Here is a 26,344-nt window from a genome sequence, read left to right as displayed (position 1 = left end):
GCGGCGTGTAGCGCAGCCAAATTTGGCATAGGCTCTGGGGCAGCCTTTTTTCACCTATCCTGAAAATTTTAAGTCCCATTCTTTTCAGGTCAGGTCACTAGGTCACAAAAAAACCGGTACAAGGTCAGGGGAAAATTGAACTAGTTTAGCGGCAACTGAATGACAGCGTTATTCGTTGATAGCGTGGGTGCTATGGCACGTAACGCTACCGAATTTCAGGCACGACTTGGGGCATCTATTTGTCACTTGACCAGGGAGTTTTAGGTTCCAGTGACCTGAGGTCGGGTCACAAAGTCACAAAAACCTGTAAATTGTCAAAATGGCACTGAAAATGCACTATTTCGTTCCTGGAAACTATAGAGTTCTTCATCGCTTTGATTCAAACTTGCAGGATATGCTGAGGTCACCAAGTGCCATCATATGCATCTCATATTTTCAAATTCGGTTGACCTGAGGTCATCTAGAGGTCATGACAGTTTTTAAGGAAATTTGCCCGAACGTGTAAAGATAAGAGAGTTGTGCTTTCTTTTAACATTTTTGTGTTTTACTTCCTTGATTTACATCTACTTGGTGTTTGCAAGCTACAAGAACGCTTGAGTCGGGTCAACTGAGGTCAACTAAGGTCAAACTACTTTTTTGCTGATAACTTGGCACACAATGAGGCTAGAGCTTCAAAAATGGTGTCGTTGTGTTCCTTGTGATCAGGCGGTTCGAATGATATGCAACATGATGCATTTTGATTAAGTTCAACTTGGTTAATTACTTTAAGTTTACTTAATTTTAAAAGAAAATTTGAAGTTCACTTAAATTGGTAACAAAGTACATCATTCGATGTGCACGGACATCCTGAATTCACTGGTGCTTTTATTTTTGTTCTATATTTACCAGATAAAAAGATATAGAGGGTTAAAAATAGTCGTTTTCGTGAAAGTTCGTAGACACATGTATAAATGCAATCGCGAGGGAATAAAATATCTGGTGTTAGGCGACAATTTTGAGGTTTTCTAACAAATTTCACAGGCCTCTTACTGGTTTAAAGGCCTAATATTCTGATGTTTAAAAACATAGCAGGTGGTATATCGACATTGAACCAATTTTTCGTGTCTATAAGAAAGCAAACTTCAGAAATCCTCACATCCTGGGAAACCCTTTTGCCACCGACATGACCCATGTATACAGAGGTCTATGTCACCGATAACTAATTAACAGGGGCAAGCTCGCAAGCGTATGTCTATATTTCCTGCAACTATGTGATCGACCCCAAACCAGCTAGCGCGTCACGCGGCCATTCCCCGGAATCGGGCAGTTTCGTGACGACCCTGTTGACCTGGCCTCAGACCAAACGGTGCAGACGTCATGACACGAATTCCAGCGTAGGCGCACTCAGAACACCGCCCAGGGCTTATACGAGACATGTCTAAAAGGAACACAAAACATAACCAGTGTATAACTGGAGGCAGTTCCTTTACGCACGCACTGTACACACATTACGCGGCTATTAGGTGATTGTATGCTGCTGGGGCGGCGAGTAACAGTCGCCACTGGTCGCCGTTCAGTTCCGGTCGGCTCTGGTCAGCGCCACCGAGCTGCTGCCTGGTCAGTGGTCACTGGTCAGCCCCTCGGCGGCCGGCTGGCGGCGGTGACAGCGCCGCTGACCGCGTGCCACGGCTCGATGCCCCCCGTCCCGCCCGTGCCGGCCACCGGGCGACTCACGGCACGTCGTTATCGATGATTGCCGCCGGCGCGTGCCGTGCCAGGTCAGAGCGGCGGAGGGGGAGGGGGCGGGGGGGAGTCTGAGCTGTTTGCAGAGTAAGGTGACCAGTGGCCAGCCAGTGACAGAACTGAGGTGACTGAGCTGTGCTGTGGGTTATGGTAACTGACTCAGACTATTGCTGACAGTTGACGATGTCAGCTGTAAAGGCAGTGATGAGGTATGATTGATAGCTTCGAGAATGGAGGCGATAAGCCACCCACTACATTGTGACCTACATAATGGTAAAGACCTACCCAGCGCGGCCAGGCGCAGGTTCACGGCGACATTCCATATAGCCGATAGTCATTCCACGCAGCCAATAGGTAGGCACTCCGCGAAGTGAGCATAGTCACAATGAAGGGCTACATCGTTGACAAATAATATCGCTTCGTTCGCCTCAGTGGCTAAGTCATTTTTAATTGTCATTGTAGTTTGTGCCGTACAGCTGGGCTTGTTCAAAGTGACCATTTTCATGATAGCTTTCCGAATTTGTTCACAGATCAGTTGATATATGCAATGCTGCCACTTTGTGAGAAGCTAAAAGTGCGAAGAGAAGTTGGAGTTGGAATGCATTTGAGATGACCGCCATGTGGCTTGCGTTGAATAAGTTGAACCATGCAGTCATGAGGTATCGACAAGCTGGTACAGCAAGTTAATGGTAAGACGATTAATAATGCAGTAAGTTACTTTTGTTGTCCAGATGTCATCCATTTGCTTTATATTTCATTCATTGACTCAAACAAAACCATTTGAAAATAGTCGAATCGCTGCAGGTACCTGGTGTGGGAACACCGTTCAATAAATACAATTGCGATATTATTGATTTCAATCGATAAGCTAATCGGTAAGCTAATCAATCAACTTATTTACATAATTGAATAATGGACGCAATTTCTGCCGTATGTGCACATATGCAGCCAGGCACGTACCCAGGATTTCGCCCAGGAGGGGGCCACCTGTTTTCGAAGGGGCCCCCCAGGTCACCCGGGGGCCCCCGGGAGTCATACAAACCTTTCGATGGTGGGGGGGGGGGCATAGTGGGTCCGGTCTCTCCTGCAGACGTGGGTGAGAAAACGCCACATGTGTGGGAAAACGCAATTCAGTTCTTTACAACCTAATGTAGCATTTGGTTGTGATTTCTCGCGTTCAACTTCATCAAAGTCAATTAAAACGGTCTCTGTAACGGTCTAAGCCTTGGGAAAATGTGGAAAATTGGAAAGTAAAAATATTTTTGCTTGAGGAGTGTGCATGAAACGCACAGCATTTTATGAGTGAGCGCCTCAATTACCGAACATCCTCCAAATTCCAATTCCGGATAACAGGTATATAATATAATAGTGTGGAATAAATGTCTCGTGATCGGAATTCCACTATCTGGCAACTAGCCCTATGTAAACGCGACTATTATATGTTTCATTAGGAATCGAGCGCAATTGTACTTTTAGCCAGAAAATAAATGCTTGGGTAATTCTGGGACAGCGTGTATTAATTGGAGGAATAGGACTTAGGAGGAAATCCGATTGCAAATCGACCAACATCCCTGTGTTAGCCAATGACGCATTTGGGGCCAAGGTTGGGGGATATTTAGTTTAGCCTCTTTGTTTTTCTGTGATATCTCCGGCACCGTGAAAGATATTGGCTCCTTCAGATGAGTGCCTACTCCAGTCTCTACTTATATCCAGTAGCCAGTAGCCACTCAGATGATTTGGGATCAATCAGGTGATAAGCGTTCTTTCAGACGACCAGGGGCCCCAGGCGACCAGGGGAGCCCGGACGACCATGCCCCCTAGGCGACCAGGGGGCCCGGGAGACCAGGGGCCCCCCAGTCGACCAGGGGCTCCCAGGCGATCAGGTCCCCCAGATGACTAGGGGCCCAGGCGACCAGGGCCCTCCAGGCGACCAAGGGCCAATGCGATCAGGCCCCCAAAGCGATCAGGGGCCCCCAGGCGACCAGGGGCCCCCATGCGACCAGGGGCCCCCCATGCGACCAGGGGGCCCATGCGACCAGGCCCCCGGCTACCAGGGGCCCTCTAGGTGACCAGCGGCCCTCAGGCGATCAGGGGCCCCCAGGCGACCAGGGGATCCCAGGCGACCAGGGGCCCAAGGCGACCAGGGTCCCCTAGGCGACTAGGGGCGACCGGGGCCCCAGGCAACCAGGGGCCCTCATTCGACCAGGCCCCCGGCTACCAGGGGCCCCCTGGGCGACTAGGGACCCCAGGCGATCAGGGGCCTCATGCGACCAGAGGCCCTCATGCGACTAGGGCCCCCTAGGCGACTAGGGGCCACAGACTATCAGGGGCCCATACGACCAGGCCCCCGGCTATCAGGGCCCCCTAGGCGACTAGGGGCCCCCAGTCGATCAGGGGCCCCCATGAGACCAGGCCCCCGGCTACCAGAGGCCCCCTAGGCGACCAGGGGCCCAGGAAACTGGGGGCCCTTGAATGACTGCAGGGGCCCCTCGGGTAACCATGGCACATAAATGAAACTTTTATATCAATTTTGCTTCCGAGTAAAAGACGTTTTATCCAGTGTTAAAAAAAATATCCTGGAGCCTGAGGGGCTCCCTGAGCGCCTTCGGCGCTCAGGGGTGGGGGGCCATGGCCCCCGTGCCCCCCCCCCTTGGGAGCGTCACTGTATGCAGCAAAAGTTAACGGTTTCCGATAAATAATTTTTGAAAGCTTGTCTGAAAGTAGAACACTGAACATCTAAATGCTCCCTAATTTCGCTTCGCTGCTTTAATACTAGAGCATCAGCTGTTACCCTTTCAGTGATGGGGGCTAAACGCAATAATGGCCGAGTTCCGTGTGACAAATTAGATTCTGTCGTGCGTGGTCGCCCTTTTAGGAACAAAGAAAAACGGTCTCACGCAACAAACACGGCCAGTCTGCCTTTACATCCGAATTGGCAGCACTTCGAAGGGCGACGAAAGAAACAAGCGGCCTCGAAGTTGAACGTCACGATATCAACGCAACGCACCATTTGCAAAGAAATATTTGACCCTTGAGTTATAGACTGACAAATGAGTAGTAAACCACAGAAAGTGGGCAATATAAGAATCCCTTATAAAACCATATGATCTTTGCACCTACTATTTGAAATTAACCCTCGCCGGCACAGGGGGGGGGGGTGATGCACCCCCCCTAAGGTTTTTCGCGAATAACTCGCGTAAAAAGCGGCCGATCGCGACGAAACTTTCAGTACCCTCGCATTGATCAATTTTACACCTACCCTGAAAATTTCATGACCCTGACCCCAATGACCTTTGACCTGTGACCTCTTTTTCTGTGACCATGTTTGGCCGAAATCGCGGTTCGGCGCATGTCGGCTCGCATTAGCCGCGCGTTTGCAAGCTTTTCGTGGTTTCAAACGTTCAAACATGTGATTTGATGTTGCTCCCATGCATAAGGGTGGGTGTCAAGGTCACCTGAAGGTCAGGTCAGGTCATTGACCTTTGGTGACCTCGGGTGACCTCGGTTCACTTTTTCGAGTTTTACATGTTTCTAGGCTAGTTTTTGGAGCTGAATTCGAATTTGGCAGCCATTTGAACATTTACGAAGTAGTTTTGGTGCCTTCGTAACATGTTACGAAGCTGTCAGAGGCGGTTGACACGTATTACGAATACCCGTCACAACCCCTACCGGTTGACCTGACCTGACCTGACCCGACCTGGTCTAAATGCTTAAAGACATTATCTCTGATCAAAACTAACACGATATTCGTGATCAGCACCCTGGAAAACCACATAGCAGCCACAATTTACGACTTTCTAACAGGTCCCGATTTTCCTGGTTTTCGGGTCATTGACCTGACCTGGAAGGTCACCCGATGACCTAGGACCTTAAAATTGGGTATCATCGGCTTCGTCTCGTGACGGGCAGCACGCTCGTTTTTTCCGCGAAGCTCTAGCTCGATCAGGGGCCAAACGCGAGGGGGGGTCGTACCAACCCCCCCCCCCCTTGTGCCGTCGAAGGACTCAAAATGGCCTGTGCCGGCGAGGGTTAACAAATACAAAGAAGTCTACTCTGCAGATTTAGCGTGACGGTACCTAACCTACAATCAGTTTTACTTGGACGCATGCCACGCATGCCAAGCAAGCCAATCGCACCGTGGCACTATGGTTGGAAACGGGCTCACGGATGGCCATGGGCAATTTCGGAATATATGTGTATTTGGGGTGTCATTCGGTTTGAAATTGATGAAATGTTTTGAATTGGGCAGAAAAAAATATTTAGTTGCGCATTTAGTCTTCATTATCGTACGTGGAATCGGGAGTTTCTGATAGTGGCTTTTTTGGTGCGCCGTCAAAGGTTTAAACAACCGCGCTGGTGATAGCATGTGGAGTACCTCAATGACGTTGTAAAACTGGATTATCATATATCAAAATAATCCTTGTTATGTTGGCTATCGAGTGGAGTGACTCTTTTTCCCATGCGTGTTCAAAATCAGGAACGGCATTGCATTCTGTTTGCAGTGTCACCACAGCAACATTTGCAAAATTACGTTTATGTTTCATTGGACTTACAAAAAGTTCTCCATCGACCTCCATTGAGCTTTTTGGCAGAATAAATCTCTGTTCAATTCTGCGTAAGGGGAACCTAAAAGCAAACTGCGCACTTGTGCGCAAAATCTTCTGTGAAGCTTTATCTCCCGAGGCGTACCTACCCGTCGCTTCGTTAGCACCGGGTCGGCTCGTCAGTCGTGCAATCGCTTATCCTAATAAATGATGGTAAGAAGCAGGGTTGCGGAGTCGTGGTGGCGCCAAATCCGACTCCGACTACGACTCCGACTCCTGACTCGTTGCCATGACTCCGGGTGACTCTGTCTCCGACTCCGGACCCCTGCCAGTGTTTCGGAGTCGTGATGGAGGTGTTCCGATTCGGACCGACTCCGACTTCCACTGCGGGCTCCTGACCGACCCCGACTCCGACTCCGACTCCTGGCTCGTTGCCACGACTCTGGGCGACTCTAAATCCGACTCCGACTCTGACTCCGACTCTGACTTCGACTCCGCACCCCTCGTAAGAAGTAACTGCTCGCCCCTGCACCTTGAGTATGGATATCGTGTAAACGTGTATGGAGTATGGAGTTGGATATCCACTGACAGAAGAGACATACAGACATGCTGTAAACGCCATTACACTGCCAATACCATGGCAAATCCAATGGCTATCTATGGTTTTTGATCATCGTTCTACATTTTCCAAAATCTTGAACTGAATGTTGGCAATATCTCGTGACTACTTCACGACCATGATGCATGCATTTCTGAAATTGATCTTTTTTCAACCAACCACGTACTCGTATGATAAAATGAATGTCACCATGGTGTTCTACGCTCAAAAGTACCCATAAAACATGTGTCATGGGCTGCGAATAGGTACCAGTTTTAATTTTCGGGGTTGTGTGCTTACCTGATTGACCTGACTTTGACCCTGGCCAGTGGCCTATGTTTGACTGACCCCTACATGGATCTGACACTCTTTTAGCACTTATATGAAGGGTTGTGACAGTTGTGACAGAGTTTATGACAAGAGGCACCGATTGCGAGGTTCTAAAGTCCATGCTACTGAAAGCCCGATTTCAAGTGTTTGACCTGACCTTGACCCGACCTGTGACCTCGAAATTCAACTTTTAAGTATTCATGTGAATAGTCTCGTCGCGTTCTTCTTTCATTTGCCGCCTCGTGCGTTTCGCTGCGCCTATTTGTTCGCGAGATATCGGCTGGGGGCGTTGAACGCCCCCCCACCCCCACCCGGAAACGGCGGGTGGGGAAATACCCCAGCAACTGCCGGGTTAATCTGACGCTTTTTTTGTCATTTGATCGTCATTTTATTTCTTACTTTTTTGCCCAATCTAAAGAAATCATTAATACTTTTCTCCAAATTTTGACCCTTTATGACCAAAAGTAAGACACTGTGCGTCACTACGTTGATATTTCTCGCCCTAAAGCATAACAACAATATCCATTCAGTAATAGCAGTATTCAAAACATGTTCAAAATGCCTCGCGATATTGATAACATTACGAAAGACATAGGCGACTTATAACATACTTGCAATGATGACGTCACAATCGCGTGACGTGACGTGACCTCGTCATTTCTGAGTTACTGTATGATGCACGAAAGTCACTGGTATACCTATGCAAAGTTTCATCGCAGTCGGTCTACGCATTAACAAGTTATGGGCAAAACATTTTTTCGCGTTGACCCCCGGCCATCCGTGAGGCCGTTTCCAACCATAGTGCGTGGCCGCGCGGGCAAGTGCGTTGCTTTCTGCGCAGACATTGGGGACAAAGACTGGCCACTGAAGACACGGCGGCCAGTGGCCGCCGGGCGGCCACTGGCCAGCCCACGACTAGCGCGGCCACCTAGCCGGTAACGGCTCGCAGAAACGCTGCCGTACCGGTGCCACACCGGAAGTGCGGGTAACGACCCAAACTGGTGCGTGAGTAGGCTGGGCGCGTAACAGTATTGTTGGAAAGATAACTACCGTAAAGTGGGGCTATTTGAGACAGTGGGGCTATTTGAGACAGTACGGTATTGGCTTGGTAAAATTGCTGTAAAATTAAAACCGTGTGCTATTTTTCATCAATTTTTGCTCAGGGTGATATAGAATTTAACGGTGAATTCCATTAATAGGATTTTTTGAAAATTTTGAAAAGTTTTGAAAGAGCTTTGGCATTAAACGAGAAATACAGAAAAAACACAATTTAAGTTATACGAAAAGCACCCCTACCTGCACCTTAACATGGTTGAAGTTTTGAAACCTTTGCAACCGAATCTATCGTAACTATCGTTTTACTTATGGGCTAAGCACATTTTTCATGGAGACATTATATGTTGTTAACGGTAGTGACGATTGTGTAACCCAATGTCTCAGAATCCCGATGATAACCACCTCGTCAAACCTCAACGTATGCCGAATACAGCTGATGTTTGTGATGCCAAGGCCCTCAAAACAGGTGATATGATGCAACCGAAAAGACTTACCGCCATCTGCCTAAAGTGTATCAAACGTTCGAGCTAAGGAACACCGGTGAATCGGCCATGGGTTCATGATACTTTTAGTAGCAAGCAATGTTTACACATCGTAGCTCAATGTGACCTTCCAGTTTGTGACGATATTCCTTACCTCTGTGAATATGTGCATAAAATGTGCTTCATTAGTCACTGACGTGGTCGGTAATGGACCCATATCTACTCTGGTTGACCAGAAGGCACCATTGAAGGTCATTTATCATACATACGTACTGTTAGGTGAGCCTTCAGTATACGTACCGTATGCAGTGCGGTAACCGGCCATTCGATACAACATGCAGTGATCTAGGAAAATCGGTATAAAATCAAAACCGCTTGACCTTTTTCTGTTATTTCTTCACAGGTTGATGTGCAATGGAACAACCGATCATGCATCCTATTCATTCAACCATATTGAAAACTGTTTTCCCTTTTTTAATGCATTGCGGTGTGTTAAATGCATTAGCGAGCCTGTCTCAAATAGCCCCACCAACTTTCGGCCTATATGTTTTACGCCGCCCGAGACAAACACAACAACTTATTTTGAAAATTTCACTGTCGTTGACTTAATAATAGTCCTATATAATCATCCTGTGATTTTTAAAGCTTAGGGTCGCATCATATTATGACAGCCTAAGCATAAAGTAATGCAATTTTTTGACAGACCGACATGCTATGTCCAACGAAAAACGATAAGTTTGAATATGAGGGTTACATAACTGTATTTGAAAGAAATACTTTTTGGCACAAGTATCAAAATTTAATTTCCAATCGCATGGCATTAAAAGAATTATCCTTAGCTTGACCGATTTTCTTCAACTTCCTTGCAACTAAAACTGTCTCAAATAGCCCCACACTATGGGGCTATTTGAGACAGGCTTCAAGTAGAAAAATGAGTTTATTTATGGTTACTAGCTGAACAAAAATGGACCTATCTGAAAGCGGTTACAGAGAACTACGTTTTTACAATTTACATGCTATAGGAAATATCAACAGCTTTGAAGGGAGAGGCCAAAAACTGTAAAATCCCTTTCAAATAGCCCCACTTTACGGTATGCAGCATGCGGTCTGTGCGCCGGCTGGGGTGACAGTGGGTGAAACGGTGCAGGTGCCGCAGGCTGTACCTTTGAGCCGATCTGGTTCCCACACTGGCCCGCCTGGATGTGCACAATTTCACGCATCTTGGCGCCTGCAGATACCTGCGTAGAAATATGTCTGTGAGAAACACCTTCTGGCTCAAGGCGAACATGAATCCACAGAACCAAAAAATGATGAGAAGTCGCACCTAAGAGGTGATCAGCCGATAATGCAGTTCTAATATCGTTTAAATCAAAGCAAACTGGTTACAAAGTGTTCTGCTAAAGGGATCACAAAACGATACATGAATGAAAATTGGTGCATGACCAAGTCTAACAAGAACACTTTTAACCCGCGCCCCGTTGGGGGCGGGGGGGGGGGCGCAGAATCTGCCCCCTCCCGTTTTTCGCCAATAACTTCTAAACGCGTTACGCCAGCGACGTCAAACTTTCAGTACCTTATCATGCATCAATTTGACACGTTTCCTGAAAATGTGAGCGAAATCCGTCGGAAATTTTTTTGAGAAAATGACGTTTTAGTGACGTCATGTTCGCCATTTTCGCCTCAAAAATCGCAAACTTTCAAATGCCGCTAACATCTTCATTTTTAAAGGAATCAAGACGTAACAAAAAAGGTTATACGTGATTCTACTTTGTCTATCAAATGACTATCTCGGTTTTTTGAAAATTTTGGATTTTGTCCCAATTTTTTTTTTCTAAAAACCGACTTTTTTCGGAAAATAATTATAAAATCCAAAATTTTGAGTGTATCGAAAAACCGGAATATATGTCAGAGAAGTGGTCTATGTGCACCTACATACCAATTTTGAGAAGAATCCGTTCAAAAATGTGGGAGTTATTCAAAATTTTATGACGTCACGACACACAAAATTTTTGAAAAATGAATTTTTTGGAACTTCTAGACCTCTTACGGAAACAAAAATAGCACCATTCGACTGGCCGTGAAAAACTGCATCAGATAGACACCTTTTTAGGCCTTAACAACCAACTTCAAAATTTGACCTCACTTGACCTGACCTTGACCTGACCTCGACCTGAAATTCATCCAGAGGTGGTCCATATCACTAATTGAGTGTGCCTATTGAATTCTATGAATAAAATGACCCATAAAACATGTGTCGCACATGCCCTTTTCTATATTTTGTTTTTGGTGACCTGACCTTACCTGACCTGACCTTGACCTTGACCTTTGAATGATATTGTATGCAACGAATATTGTCTTGGTAGCCTAAGAACACGTTCTGGGCAATCAGTCTCAGTCCATTCTTCGGCAATTACGGTGCAAGGCCGATACTGTAGAAACTTGCATTTTGTACCCTTGACCTGACCTTGACCTGACCTCTGACCTACTTAAGCAAAAAAATGAGCTCTTAAGATTCGCCTCGTTGAGAGCTTTCGATTGCCGTTTTCCCCGTCTTTCTACGACCATCGGTTCGGAAGTTAGACGGGGGGGGGGGCAGAATCTGCCCCCCCCCCAGCAGGGCGCGTATGGCTGAATAGCCCAGCGGGGCGCGGGTTAAAGTTCGGATTGCTAATTGGACTTTGCTGCCGACTTAACCCTATTCCTGGCGGGGGGGGGCCTCAGGAGCCCCCCCCCCTGAGGTTTTTTGGTTATATCTCCCAAACGCGTTGAGCTAGGAAGCTCAAATTTTCTGACTTTTCCTAAAAGGCTTCTACGCAACATGTCTGAAAATTTTGAGCTGATCTGACCTCAGGTCAGGTCACCAGAGGCGGTTTGGTGACGCTACCTCAGAAAAGTTTGCAATCACGCCAGAGCTAGAGTTTTTGACCGATCAATTTCTTCTCTTCAGGGTTTAGTTAGGGTACCAGTATGTGCAATTTGTGTATCTCGGAATTTTGATATCGGTGACCTAAGGTCAGGTCAATTTCGCGACCTCCCCATTATAAGTCAATGGGGGAAAAATCAACTCCCTGTTTTTACCACTAAAACGGGTCGGAATGGCCCCATATACCATACATGACTTCATATACGATCAACCTTCACTACCTTGAGGTCTGTTTTGCTGTTGGGCAGCTGTGAGGTCATGTGACGTCATCAAAGGTCACCAAAGGTTTTTGGCCAATAACTCCGTACAGGAACAAGATACAGACGCGTGGATGGTCTCATTGTGTTCAGCTCGTCAAGACGCATCGAATGGTATACATGATGACCTCGAGGTCACGTGACCTGAGGTCAACCTTTGACCTTGACCTTTCGAGGTCAACATATATATCATTCGATGCGGATTGACGAGAGGATCACGATGATGCCCTTAGTTTGTTCCTATCTTGACTAATTCGAAAGTTATTCGAGAAAAACTCTCTCCATATCTAGTGCCGCCATTTTGACTTTTTCGACCCCTGTGACGTCATCTTTGACCTGACCTGAAAATGACCTTAGTAAAAATTGTAGATCTTGGCCGTGCGTATCCGATGCCGTTTACCGCTTGTCGCTATCTTGCTTCGTTCTCGAGATCTCAGGGGGGGGGGCCGAATCGGCCCCCCCCCCGCCAGTTTCTTGTCCCGGCGGAGCCCGCCAGGAATAGGGTTAAGCACATTGAACTTTTGACGGTTGACTTCATTTGTCGCTACTCTCCAAAGCAAAAAAAGTATAAAAAAAGAAGTTGCAGCCGAAAGCTCGCAGAGCAGCCAGTCGATGCCGCTATGTTCGCCAACTGTCTTGGTGTCCTCGTGTGTCCTGACATGTGTGTCCTGACATGTGTGTCCTGACCTGTGTGTCTGATCTGTGTATCGCTCGGTACTTGTGTGGACCTGTGTGTTCTGACATGTGTGCGCTGATCTGTGTGTCCTGACCTATGCGTCTGACGTGTGTCCCGCTCGGTTTGTGTCGGGACCTGCGTGTCCTGACTTGAATGTTCTGTATGTAATGTATGTGCTGTATGTAAGTTGACTGATCTGTGTGTCCTGACTTTAATGTCCTGATCTGTATGTACGGCTCTCGCGGGTTGAAGCGGTAGGTTTTGCCTTTTTATATTTTCGGCTATATCTCAGAAACTAATCGATATACGACGAAGCCATTTTAGAGGATCATGGCAGGCATGTGTATGAATAAATCGATCGCACATTCAACCCTTAAAAGCTTAAGACGAAGAAGATATACCCGGGAATTTACTAAATTTCATAGGGACAAAACCTACCTCTAAAACCCGCGAGACCTGTACGTTCTGACCTATGGGGCCTGACCTGTGTGTCATGGCTTGTGTGTCCTAGCCTGTGTGTTCTGACCTGTGTGCCCTGCACTGTGTTCTGACAGGTGTCCTGTGTCCTGACCTGTGTGTCCTGACCTGTGGTCGCTCCGCGGTGGTCAGCCAGCCGTCCGCCGGTCACTGGTCAGCGGTCACCCAGCCCGCTCGACCCCTCTCCAGGCCTGTCGGCACGGCAACCGGCCACCAACAAAGCAGTGCGCACCAATCGCCGCCGACTCCTCTATTATTGCTGAACGGAACGACATGGTCTGGGAGGGGGCGGCGCGTCGGCGACGACGGAGACACGGCCCCGCCACCCAATTCCGCAAACCCTGTCCGTGACGTCACCGTGAAAAGGGCAAAATTATTCGGAGAAAAGTCACCCCAGACCCAGACTCTGACCATAGGTCACGCGTTGGCGTCATTGTCTTCTTTGTGACGTATCACGTAGGTACTGGCCCATACTTGCTCTCAATTTGGCACTACATGAAGGAAAGGAAATTCGAATTCAAACATTATAACAAAGTATTCATTTTTATGAACTACTATGCATTTCAGACCCCATGAGACCCTGTTTTTCGGCGATAATTTATTGAATATCTATTCAATTGGCTTCAAATTTTCGCACAAAACATTTCAGTTCAAGCGCCAATTTTCGCTAATATGTGGTCTCTTAACAAAATATCAATTGTTAGAGTACTTGTCGTTGCCTCGTAATGTTAAAATCAGCTCCGTAAATCCGTCAGTGGAGTAGAGGCTATCCGTACGTAGGCCTGACATCACAGGCACGTGACCCCGCCCTCCCGGCGGACGGAGCGGTGACCTTGGCCGGTCAGTCGGATGCGTGGAGCCGACGGGGCAGTAGCCGCCGCACCCATGGCCGTATGCCGGACCGGGGCGGCTCGCACTGGACGTGGCTGCCTTGCGGTTGCCGTTGCAGTAATAACGATACAGCAGAAACTAGCGCTCGTTATTAGCGCACTAGCCTTCGTTATTGCAATTTTTTTTTCAAATTAACCTACACCTTGTCAATCAATAAAGATATTCCTACTTTAACCCTCGCCGGCCGAGCGGGGGTGCCGCCCCCCATAGGTTTTTTTCGCGATAGCTCCGAACATGCTACAGATAGAGAGCTGAAACATGGCATACCTGACCTTTGATTCAAGCCAGATCTTCTGACACCAACCGTATTTTCGGGTCAGGTCAGGTCACTGACATATGACGTCATAAGTAAACCTCCGCACGGTCTTCAGATGTCGCAACTTCGCAACGCCCTCACTGCCAGAGGAGATGTCACAGGGAAATGAAACTTGCAGGATCTAGTAGCAATTATGAGTCTCACATTTTGTATATCTTGGATTTTTCCTAAAGGTCAGATGAGGTCAGGTCATTTTCGTGACCTCACCATTATCAGTCAATGGGGAAAAATGAAAACTGCTATTCTGGCGCCGGGAACGATCTCCAACTATCTCAAGCACACAGAATCGTGATTTGATGCACTGCTCGCAAGGTTAGATGCGTCACTTTTGCAATGTTGACCTTGCGTGACGTCATTTATGACGTCATCAAGGTCATATTCGTTTTTCGTCAATAACTCTTGATCAAATTGAGCTAGCGAGTCGGGAAAGCCACCAATGGACTCAGGAAGACCTGCCGAATCGAAGGATATGCAACATGACCTCTTTCGACGAACTTCGTGACCTGGAGGTGCTGACCTGACCTTGACCTGAGGTCATCACCCTAAGTTGACCTGACCCGAACAAAAAGTATATCATTCGACGCGCCTGAGCGAGGCGAATACGATGCTACCAAAATCGCGGCTCTGCGGCCATTTGTTGCGAAATTATTCACCAAAAACTGAACCGTACCTTGGGGCACTTGACCTGACCTCAGAGGTCACCGGTTGACCTAAGACCTTAAAATCGGGTACCAATCTCTGCGTCTCGTAACGGCGCACACGCTCGTTTTTCCCTCGACGCGCTAGCCCACCATGGGCGAAACGGCGAGGGGGGTCGTACCCCCCCCCCGGCCGGCGCGTATGTAGAAAACCAATAGGTCCGGCGAGGGTTAATAGGTACTAAGTTCAGGGCTAGTGACTGCATTTTGCTTGATTGAACGTCATTAAAAAGGCCGTTGATGTCAATTGACTGTGAAATGATGCAAGACGTCGGCCAGCCTACGTCAAAATGCAAGAAATGGTAAACACTCAAAACAGTGACACCGTAGCATTTAAAGGGACACTCCCACCTTCAAAAAAGTTAATGAATTGGCATGAAAGTGATGTCCCTTGGTTCAGAAAAAGGGAAAACGAATATCTACCGAATTTCACCGAAAAATATTCACTGGTTTTCAAGATATTAGGCTTTTACTTTTGTTTACTTTTTGGGATCTCCCCTGTTACTAGCGACTTTATTTGGAAGCAATAATTTGGCAGCCTTAAAGTGCGGCAGACGTTGCGCGCAAAGCAGCGTATACCACCACGTGTTAACGCTGGTTTTAGTCTAAGATTTAAAAATCGTTAGATCTCCGCTGACGTCACAAATTCTAAGGGGGCATTTCAATGCATTAGCCCCTTAGAATCCGAAAACTGCAAGTTTGAAATTCCATATCTTCGAATTAAAGCATTTTTCGATGTTGTGAGTGCCCAAACCGGTATTTGCAGGCCATGGCCACCAATTTGGCTATCTCAACTCAAAACTAATGTTAAGGTGGGAGTGTCCCTTTAACCCTCGCCCGTAAACGGTGTTTTGCCACCTTCGCCCATGCAGGGGGGGTTGGTGCGACCCCCCCTGGTGTTTGAAAACGAAGCGTCGTAGAGCTTAGCGGAAAAGACCAACGGATTGCTCTCAACGAGATCTCGCGATTGGTGGTATATTTTTTGGTCCTAGGTCAACATTTGACCTACTTATGACCGGTCAAAGGTTAAATTTTCGGAAAAAATCTAACTGTTTCAGATTTCCGCGCCGATTGCGGCAAAACGGTAAGAGATATCGACTTGAAACCTTCACTATCGTGATCCTTGATCAATTCTCTATCGTTTGGTGTGTATTTCGATGTCATAACTCTAAAAATGATGCGTTGGGAGCATCGGAAGTCTGCAAGGTCATTTGTGCATTGGGTCACGTCAGGCGTGTGACGTCACTGACCTGACCCTGACCCAAAATGAACTACAAGAAACAACCGACGATGCCTGAAATGGATAGCAAATTCGAATTCAGGGCATCAAAATACCCCGAAAAGGCATACAAGTGGTAATCGCCACGCCGATTGTGGATTGCTCTTGATCGTCAATACATACATACATACATACAAGAAGTCATTACAGGTCAACCGAGGTCACTGACCTTACCTTGACCTTTAGTGACCTTCAAAATGTCAACGGACATTGTGCCAATGTCAAATCAGCCAGTTGTGATTCTAAAACAATCCATCAGTGCGTCAGGTCAGTCGGCATTTATACCAATGTGAAGCAATCTCCAATTTAGCGTAAATCTGGCCGGAGGTTGTTCCCTTTATGACGTCATAACTCCGTGACCTGACATGACCTTGACAAAAAAAAATTACCAAAAGTTGCGCAAAGGATGCCCCAAAGGGTACTAAAAATTTGAGCAGGCTATCTGAAACGGTTCGGCGTGTAGCTAAGAAAAACCTCAGGGGGGGGGGGTTGCACCCCCCCCCCCTACAGGGGCGAGGGTTAAGAAGTATGGTTTACATACATATGATAGGCACAGCACGTGTTGTTCCAACGGTGACCCCAAACAGGAACATTTTTAGTTTGACCTGACCTGAAATGTCAATGATTAACCTAATGAGGTAAAATTGAGTAACATTGGATTTGCCTCTTTCCAAAGAATCTGTAAGTCTTTACAGCGAAGCTCTATCTCCTGCAAGAACGAAATGGCGCGCGGGGGGTGGCAACCCCCCCTCCATGCGCGTTCTAGGATGGGAAAATGGCATGTGCGGGCGAGGGTTAAGTCTCGGCTTCTCGTAAGGTGTATTTCTATTCCAGGGGTAGATAATTAGGGGTTTTGGGGTGCTCGAGCATCCCCTAAAATTCAAAGGTCACCATATATAAATAGTGCTCCAGTGGTTGCTTAAACTACGTCTGAGACACAAACTGCTTTACGTTAGTTGCAAGGACAGTGATGGATGCTGTTGGGAAAGCGTACCTACATATGTGCTGTACCTATAGGTATGTGCTTTTCTACACAATTGAATGCGACGCTTTCATTCGCCAGGTGCTGGAAAACTAAAAGCACCCCCTGGGATTATGACAATTCTCCGCCCCTGTATTTTTCCATAATGCGTCTTTTTGTGCTTCTGCATATTATGACTCACCATGTGCGAGTATGCAATAGGTACGTTTACGCATTAGCAGCACTCACTACAGCGCCCATTAAATATCCATCCATCAGCAAATGAATATAGAGGCAAAACATTATGAAAGGGCCCATATTCCATAACTACCTATTGAACTGCAAGTAGCGTATATCACAAAGGCAAGCTCATCATAGCAACCCGTAATGAACGTGAAGGCCAGCCACGATTGGCGGCATTGGAACCACTAGCTCTCATTAGGCATACTAACAGCTCTGAAGAGGAAAGCGAATAAATAATCGCAAGGTGCTTGGAATGTTGATAACGGCTTTCTATTATTACACCACGGTGGCAGACGTAGTTGGCGTCCATTGAATAGCGTCGCGCCTCATTGAAAGCAGTAGCGTTCCGCAGGCGCGTACTGTAAACAGTGTGACGAATGGGGCGCGGGCAGAAGCTGCGGCAGCGACTGTGGCCCGGTCGACACACTCGCTGCCGGACCCTGGAGGTGTGCGCCGGCGTTAGTGGCAAGTGCCCTGCCCCATGCACAATTCAAACACTGAACTTTTATTTAGGCTCGTCTCCATAAGGACAGTCCGGTTATTTGCAGCAGCTTCACTCTCGTCTGAAGAAGCGTTCAGAAATCCGTGCTAAGGTCTGTCCAAGAGGTTTCAACTTCTACCGAAGGTGGATGGCGTGAAACCTGCTTTACTACCAGGTACCTGCTTCTGGAGTATATTCACTGACAAGAGCCACCAGGTCTTCATATCCGCGTTTCGCTCGTTGGGAAATTCCCGCCTGCCGTTTTTCAGACTCTCGGATCGTCTAGAGCCGGGATGCCGTTGGTGAGCCGTTCGTCCATCGTTCAGCCCGGCCCAGCCGACCGTTCGCGGGGCTTGGAGCGCCAGCAGGCGGAGGCAGTCGGCCGGCCGATCGCCTGGCTGGTCCGTCTCCTGAGCTTCTGCGGCTACACCTCAGGAGCGGGATATGGCCCGCTGCTCATCGCCGTCATCATCTGGAGCGCCTGCACCTTCTGCTCGGTCTATTTCATCAAGACGGCTATCGATAACGGCACGACGACACTTCCGCACGGGGACCTGCTGACGGCGGTCGTCGGAACGGGCTTCTTTGGCGTGACCGCGCTGGTGCCGTGGCTGGCGGTGGCGGCCGCGCTGCTGCTGAGTCGCCGGCGCTACACGGCGCTGCTGGGCCGCCTGCTGCGTCTGACGACCGACCAGCGGCCGCTGGCCAGGCGCTGGCGGGGCGGCCGGGAGACGCCCGCCCCCTCCGTCCTCACGGCCTGGCTGATTGTCGGCCTGCTGCCCGCCGGCTCAATGATCTCCCATATCGTCACCCATTTGCCGTTGGATTGCTGCGGAACGCTGACGCCGGCCTCTGGTAATCTTTTTCTGCAGGGGCTTGGCTTCTTTGCCTGGTCTCTGCTTCTGTACATGCTGGTGGTGAAGTTTTTACTCGCGTCCCAGCTGTTGGAGTCCTGTTTGGAGACGCTCCATGCCGGTTTCGCTGCCGCGTCTGCGCAGACCGGAGAGGACGGAGTCGATGCCGACATGCGGAGTATGGTGCAGCTCCAGGAGGCGGTCTCCGAGGGTCTGTCGGAGCTGACGGAGACCATGGCCACAGAGCTGACGCTGACCACGCTGTACGGGGTGCTGGTGCTGCTGGAGCTGATGCTGCTGCTGGTGGACACGGTGCAGCGCGGCGCCCGTCCGGCCAGCATCGTCTCGCTGCTGTTGTACATGTCCGGCGCCGTGGTCACCCTGGTGGTGCCGTGCGAGCAGAGCGAGCGGCTGCTGCGCCGGCTGGGCGGCGCCCGGGACCTGCTGCTGCGGCTGGAGCGGCGCAGCTGGCCGCGCGCCACCCAGGCCGGCCTGCTGCGCCGGCTGGTGGCCAGGGACCTGGCCACGGCCGGCGACCTGGGCCTGTTCCGACTGCGGCGCGCCACCCTGCTCACCATCTGCGCCACCATCGTCACCTACATCATCGTCGGCGCCCAGTTCCGGCTGGCCGGCACCGGCGCAGGCAGCAACAGCGACACCCTGGATGTGGAAAACGTCACCGTGACGCAATAGCTGCACAGTGCACAGTGTACGTGCACAAGGCGCACAGCACCTTGTGGCTAGTTATCACGCTATAACTATACGGACCTGGGTTTATCACTGATCAGGTTAGCCTCCGATCTCTCTGTTTCATCCTCAGAGAAGTTTATGCCCCTTCTTTATACTCAGGACTCACAAACCAACCATGCCTTGAATCCTGTGTTGCGGGCTGGACGGTCGTCGATCACCCTCCATCCGACTTGAGTAGCCCCCATCGGAGCACGCTTCTGCTCATACTTGTGTATATGTATGTATGTTGTGTATCTCATACTTGTTGTGTATCTGTGCGGTGGAGTGACTGTTATAGCGAAACTGGATAGCCACTAGCCAGTCCATCTGGATGGGCCCAACATCGGAGGTGCATCATAACCGTGCAGAGACCACAGACCAATGTCTCCCGGGCCCTGTTTCACCGGCAATAGCAGCACGCTGCTATTACACGTGTCAAATTGGGTTTCCATGGAAACATCAACAAACCATGGCGTCGTCAAACTGCGTGATGTTATCAAATATTGCTGCTAACATCTTCACGGCCGTGCGATCAAACAAATGTATCAGAACGCATTCAACGAGACAGCAAATCTGTTCCAAACGTAGCTATGAAAAAGCTCACGAATTACACGAAACGTCATGTGACCTCATCACATTACGTCAGCTCGCGCAATTTGATAGCAGCATGCTGCTATCACCGGTGAAACAGGGTCCCGGTCTCTCCCTTATTTCTATGATCCTTCCGGCTTTCTACATAATCGCCTCGCTAGACCGAAACGGTCAACCCATCAGAATTGAAACGTCGATTACTGTGGTGTGTACTTATTTTGCGATGGATATGTAAGTATCAACACATACCTTCGGTAAGCGTAAGGCACCTACTGTAACTAGCGATTCAGACTACAAGTGAACATTTCCTTTACAATAAAGAAGATAGTGTGTGATTAAGAAATTTCATAATTCTTGAAAATCCCATTTAACCCTCGCCCTGGCAGGGGGGGGGGTCGATGCGACCCCCCTAAGGTTTTTCGAAGCTAGCGTAAAAACGGCGGCGCGCAGCGCCGCCAAATTTGGCACAGCCTATGGGGCAACCTTTTTACATATGACCTCACAATTTCAGGTCCGGGTGACCTTGGGTCAGGTCACCAGGTCAGGAAAACCGGTACAAGGTCATGGTCAAATTTCAATTTTCTTTTTGCACCTGTCCAACTCACAGTTTTGGACTGATTTCCTTCAAACTTTCAGGATGTGCTAAGTTCACCGAGTTGTATAACATATAGTTCGGGTTTTTTGAGGTCACTGACCTGAGGTCAGTTAGAGGTCATTACGTCGTAATGTTAAGCCTACGGGAAAATACTAAATTCGGAGAGTACTGGAGATATCCGCTTCGTTCTATCACTTTTGTGCTTTGAAACCACAGTACTTAACAGCAGGTCACTTGGTGCTTCTTTGTTTGGTGTACTTATCCATGGGTCAGGTCAAATGAGGTCAACTGAGGTCAAATGACGTTTTAGCCAATAACTTGGCACATAATGACGCTAGAGCTTAAAAATGGTATCATTGTATTCCTGGTGATCAGCCGAATCGAATGATATGCGATATGATGCAATTTGGTTAACTTGAACTTAATTTATAAATTTAAGTTTACTTAAAATTTAAGAAAAAACTTTAAGTACATCTAAGCAAGCTAAAAAGTATATCATTCGACGCGCCTTGACGTGCTGAGTTCACTGGTGCTTTTATTTTTGCTCTATCTTAATTAGATCGAAAGTTATAAGCGAAAAACTTTTGACCTGTTTTTAGCGAATTTTTTACATTTATACCCCCCAAAACCCCCCTAAATATTGACCTAGAGCAACCAAATTTGCACAGAGGCGAGAACTCCCGGGGGCCCACCTACCTACCAAATTTGGTGTTTCTAGGTGCCATAGGAGCCAATCGCGAGGGGGGGGGTCGCATCGACCCCCCCCCCTGCCAGGCCGTGTTATGAAAAATGCCCTGCCAGGGCGAGGGTTAACTAGTTGATACATTTACATGGCCTGCCGCTGAAGAACGATTTCGGCCAAGGGAATCCATAGACCCGGGAACAGGGGGGGGGGCAGCGGGGGCGCTTGCCCCCCCCCAACTTGGGAGCCGAGGGGGCGGCGCCCCCTCAACATTGAGGCAGCGAGAAAAGATCTTTCCTCCCCTTTCCGGACTTTTTTCCTTCTTGTTTCCTTTGTACATCTAAACATCAACACACGGCATTTTCCTTGCCATCTGAATGGTTTCTGCTGATACAGTATCGATTTGACAACATCTGCTATTGTCATCCCGCTTTGATTTGGGCCTGACCTTGGCCATAAGTTTGGCAGGCCAGATTTTATACTGGACCATTTTGAGTCAACTTTGAGAAATATATAACGAACAACGGTGGTGAAATCGTTGCTATAGGTGTAACACAGTTTACCCGCTCCGGGTGTGAGGGAGGGGTGTGGGGCAATGAGTGCACTGACGTGGCACCCTCGGAGGGTCGGTATGGGATTAAAGCTCAACGACATTAAAGGAAAAGGGCCACCTTTAACATGGGGATTGAAACTGAGATAACCATCTTGTAGCCCGTGTCCGAAAACCCTCCAGTCTATCTCCTTACGGCCGATTTCGGCTTCCATTCGTAGGTATCGGCAATTTTAAAAGAGGAATGCGTCCTTATCTCAGGAATGCGTCCTTACCCTGTAATACAGCCACCCGCGGCGAGGCTTTGGTTTTTTACCAATCAGCTCCAATCAGCTCAGCTTTAACCAATCAGCTTATCTGACGACTGACACAATCCGACGAGTCTGTCTTCTGAACGCTGATTGGCTTGAGTGTGACGTCATCGCTATGCCATCATACAGTAGGTGCCGTAGAGAGTATCAACATAGTACCAATATGTTAAATAGTTTTAAATACTTTTTCGCGAATTGTGCACTTCTGGCACCAGTTTTAAAAAGAAAATGAAAAATAATAATGTCAAAATGAAAAACAACGATATCTTCATATTTCACGAAGGTGGCCCTTTTCCTTTAAGGGCTTGTGTGGTGCCTTCGGTTATCGGAAGCACCCTCAGAATCACCGGCGTAAGGCGCTCAGAGCCGCCGGTAAGGGGCCTTTAGAGGCACCTGTGTGGGGCCGCCATGCAGGTGCCGGTGTGGGCGCTCAGAGGGCTAGTGTGATTCTCTCAGAGGCGCCGATGAGGGTCCTTACAGGCGTTGCTGTGGGCCCTCATAGACGCTGGTGTGGAGCCGTTACAGACGGGTGTGGGGCCTTTAGAGCTGCTGACGCGAACTCTCTACAAGCCGGCAGGGGGTCTCAGTGACCGGCAAGGGGTCCTTAGGCCGACAGAAGAAGTCCTGTGGGGTCCTTAGAGATCGGCATGGTACTGTCAGACGCTGGTGGGGCCCTCAGAGTCACCGGTGTGTGGCCCTCAAAAGTCACCAGTGCAGTGGGCGTATTGGTTGGGTCCTCAGAGCCGCCGATATAGGGCTTTAATAGGCACTGGTGTAGGCACTCAGAGTTGGGGGTGTGAAACCCTCAGAGACACCGGTGTGGGCCCTCACAGGCGCCGACGAGGGCCCCACAGTTGCCGTTATGGGGCCCTCAGAAAAATAAGTGTGGAACCATCACAGACGGGAAATGCCCCTAGAACTAGCCCTAGGTCGGTAAAACCTCTCAGAGGCCAGTAACGGGCCTTTGGAGACCACCGAGGTGTCATTAAAAGCCGCAAGAGGGCCTCAGAAGCCGGCGTGGGGCCCTTATGGAGATCGTAGTGTGGCTACATTTAGTGTGGTAGTGTGGCTGTATTAAGCGTCCATGAGGTGCTCTAACGAGCCCCATGGGGCCCTTCTGAGTAGAAATATGGCACCCTCAGCGGTCAAATGGCGCCGCAGGGCCCCTCGGACCCGAGGGTCCTTTTGAACCCGATGGGGGGGGGGGTACGTGTCCCCTTAGACCCCTAGCTACGCCACTGCACAGTGGCCCTTTTCAGAATTAGCACGCATTAATTCCCACATTACCTGAAAGTGGTGCAAGACATCACCACGTGATCAAGGACGTATTCCCTGCCAATGCAAAGAGAAGAAAAGAAACGAACTGCCCAAGGAGATTCGGCCCAACAGCGACAGACCGCTCGGCCCAAGATTTGACGCACGTTCGCACGGCTCGCCCGCCGGCCCAGGCCGCTCCGAACGCAAGTGTGGTGAGCCCGCTAGCCGACCGCGCTGCACTGACCGCCAGGACGCCCCAGGGCGTCACGTGACCGCATCTACAGCTGGGGCGTTCCACGACAAATCGACAAATAAAAAATTAAATTTGCACCCTCATATTTTATTATTCGTTGAAAACTGGTGTAAGGGGTTGTGATGGTCGGGGAAGCCAGCTGTGGCAAGGATTTTTTTTCTTCGAACAACGGTTTCCGAGATATAGCCTCGGGCAATTCCTGGAGTTCGCGCTGCAGCCCTATGTTTGGCGGCCTATAGGGGAGAGTGGGGCAATGGCGGACGGTGGGTAATGCCGGCCATCCATCTCTAGTGAGTCCTTTGTCCATCACTAATCAGCTGATGTTGTTTACATTTCAGTTGAGCGCCATTCTAGCACGTGGTGCAAGTTTGTCACGGTAGCTCCATTATTTTCATTTTTATAGCGTTAAATGTGTTTTTCGTATCTGATTTTTAATTTTTGTTGCATCTATTTGCTGACTGTGAAATGTGTTAACGCATTTTCAGAAGTGCTGCTTTGCAATGACCTTCAATTAAGCCTTTCTTAGGCGACTGCTGGATGTGAGGCGTTTGCGGCGCAATGCCTTTGACTGCTGCCTGCTTTCTTAAAATAAAGCTGACCTCGGGGTAATACCGGACACGTGTCCGGAATGACTCCACGCGATTTTGTTTGCGACTTCTGTCGTTAAAGCTCAACGTTTCGGGTTGCTGTGTTTACGGCTGTATTAGTTTGCTTGCTGTGTTTACGGTTGTGTTAGTTTGCTGCTCTGTTGGCGCCGTGCTGTTGTGTTGCAGCGAGTGCAGTGTTGCGTTGCAGTGCAGTGTACTGTTAACTGCTGAATACAGTTGTCGTTTCTTAACCCGCGCCCTGCTGGGGGGGGGGGGGGGGGGGGTGTTCAACATTACAGGCTATTATAGACATGAGATAAGATTCACGTACGGCAAAAGTACAGCTACTAGGCAATAGGCAGACAGGCGCAATGTTACCCGCTACACGCGCAGTGACGAAAACACTTTCGCGTCACTCGGGCACAACAGGTCCTGACTGGACCGGTGTCCCACCGGTACTCACATCGCAGCGTGGCGAGGTCGAGCAAAAGCACTGCCCCGGCCGAGTCGAGTCGGGCGAGTGCCAGCGAGAGTCCCCCAGAGTGAGCGAGCCCCCGACCCTGAGCCGCGCGCGAGTTTTTATACCGTCACACGCAGTGTGACGTCAGCACCCGCGCACTTTCACACAATCCGAAGGACCGCGGTAAAACATATACAAATAATGCACCAACATATGTGACCCGCGCACTTTCACACAATCCGAAGGACCGCGGTAAAACATATACAAATAATGCACCAACATATGTGATACATATACTACATGGGTGGTTGTAAGAACCCTTCCTTATCCGCGATTGGAACGACATTTGAAGAGCTAACGCACAAAATCCTAAAGCCGCGACAGGTTTAGGTACATATAGAATACCAGATATCAATAATGTCACACTGGATGGACGAGCGCACCTTTTGTTAACAGTTAATATCATTACAATAAACAATGCGACCCGGTACCTCATTATTGTTTATTGTACCAGAAGGCCCGTATTGTTTATCATAATGGTACATTGCCTTCTTTGAAACGCATTTAATACCATTACTAATAATGTAACTCGCAATATGCTTTTCCTTTGGGAAACCAGTAACCCATGTAAAGTACCGAACATTCCGTGACACACGTCAGTTTTGTCTCTTGCATATCTCACCCTATGTGTGCAATAGATCTTGCAGTCGGTATATCGAACATTATAATACGATCCGTGTTCCAGGTTTGCACCTATTTTCTGTCTTAGCTTATGCAGGGCTACTTTGAGAGAATAAGAACTGTTACACTCCATTGCAGTGCTTACTGCTTAAATACAATAATCTATATATTCTAACCGTCGACGAAACGCGCGCGTCAAGTCGCACAATCATATGTTATACAGTGCTACAACGAAGTATACCTGTTCCGATCCAAGGCCGTGCAATTAATACAATCAACTGCATAATGTAAATGTGGAAGAGAGCACGCGCGCGCCGCGTGGCGCAGCTTTAGGTGCGGCGCGCTGTGTCGTCCCACGCTGACCCGGTTTCGCCGCCGCTCTGTCCCGACGGGTCGGGCTGTGCCAGTGCGTAGACTACCACACCGTGCCGCCTCGCTGGTGCGCGCTGGAGGGGTGGTTTCATCACGCCACCGGCCTCGGTCAAGGCCTTCTAGTCTCGGTCCTCGCGCCGCCGCTGCGTTTTGCGCCACCCAGGCGGCGACGCAGGGCGCTTTCAGCTCGATCGTGCGGCTCTGCAGCGCGGGTCGCGCCTCACTGCGACCGTGATTTTCTCACATTCCTCCCTTTTTTATAGAGGCACAATAGCTCCAACCTTTGGGGTTCAGCGGTCTGAAACAACTAAAAGTGATGCACATGCACACACAAGAATTAACCAGTAATACCATTAACCTGCGAGAATCACTTGGACTTCACTCACTACTTGATTCTTTTGGGTTGGTTGATTCTGTCCTCGTTCCCTGGCATGTATTCCCTTGAATTTTTACTATTCACCAAAATAGCAAAAAAAAAAGTCCATCAA

At 48.9% G+C, this 26,344-nt stretch overlaps 1 protein-coding gene across 2 annotated transcripts in view; it reads right to left on the bottom strand.

Annotated features, from left to right (window-relative positions):
- The window catches only part of LOC122393003 (tubulin beta chain-like), a 30,628-nt gene extending 17,404 nt beyond the window's left edge, over positions 1-13,224 (bottom strand). Inside the window, exons 1-2 of one of the 2 annotated variants that reach the window (XM_043388462.1) lie at positions 13,174-13,224; positions 9,896-9,970 (exon numbers count right to left, since the gene is read on the bottom strand). In XM_043388462.1, coding sequence (XP_043244397.1) covers positions 9,896-9,952 — 57 coding nt within the window. In that variant the 5' untranslated portion in view covers positions 9,953-9,970; positions 13,174-13,224. Of the gene's footprint in view, positions 1-9,895; positions 9,971-13,159 lie in introns of both variants that reach the window. The other variant, XM_043388464.1, reaches the window with a different exon arrangement.
- Positions 13,225-26,344: the final 13,120 nt, after the last annotated feature.

This window comes from Amphibalanus amphitrite, unplaced genomic scaffold, assembly GCF_019059575.1.
Source record: "Amphibalanus amphitrite isolate SeventyFive unplaced genomic scaffold, NRLGWU_Aamphi_draft 000511F_arrow, whole genome shotgun sequence".
Classification (NCBI taxonomy): Eukaryota; Metazoa; Arthropoda; class Thecostraca; order Balanomorpha; family Balanidae; genus Amphibalanus; species Amphibalanus amphitrite.
This window is presented reverse-complemented; position numbering and strand designations above follow the sequence as displayed.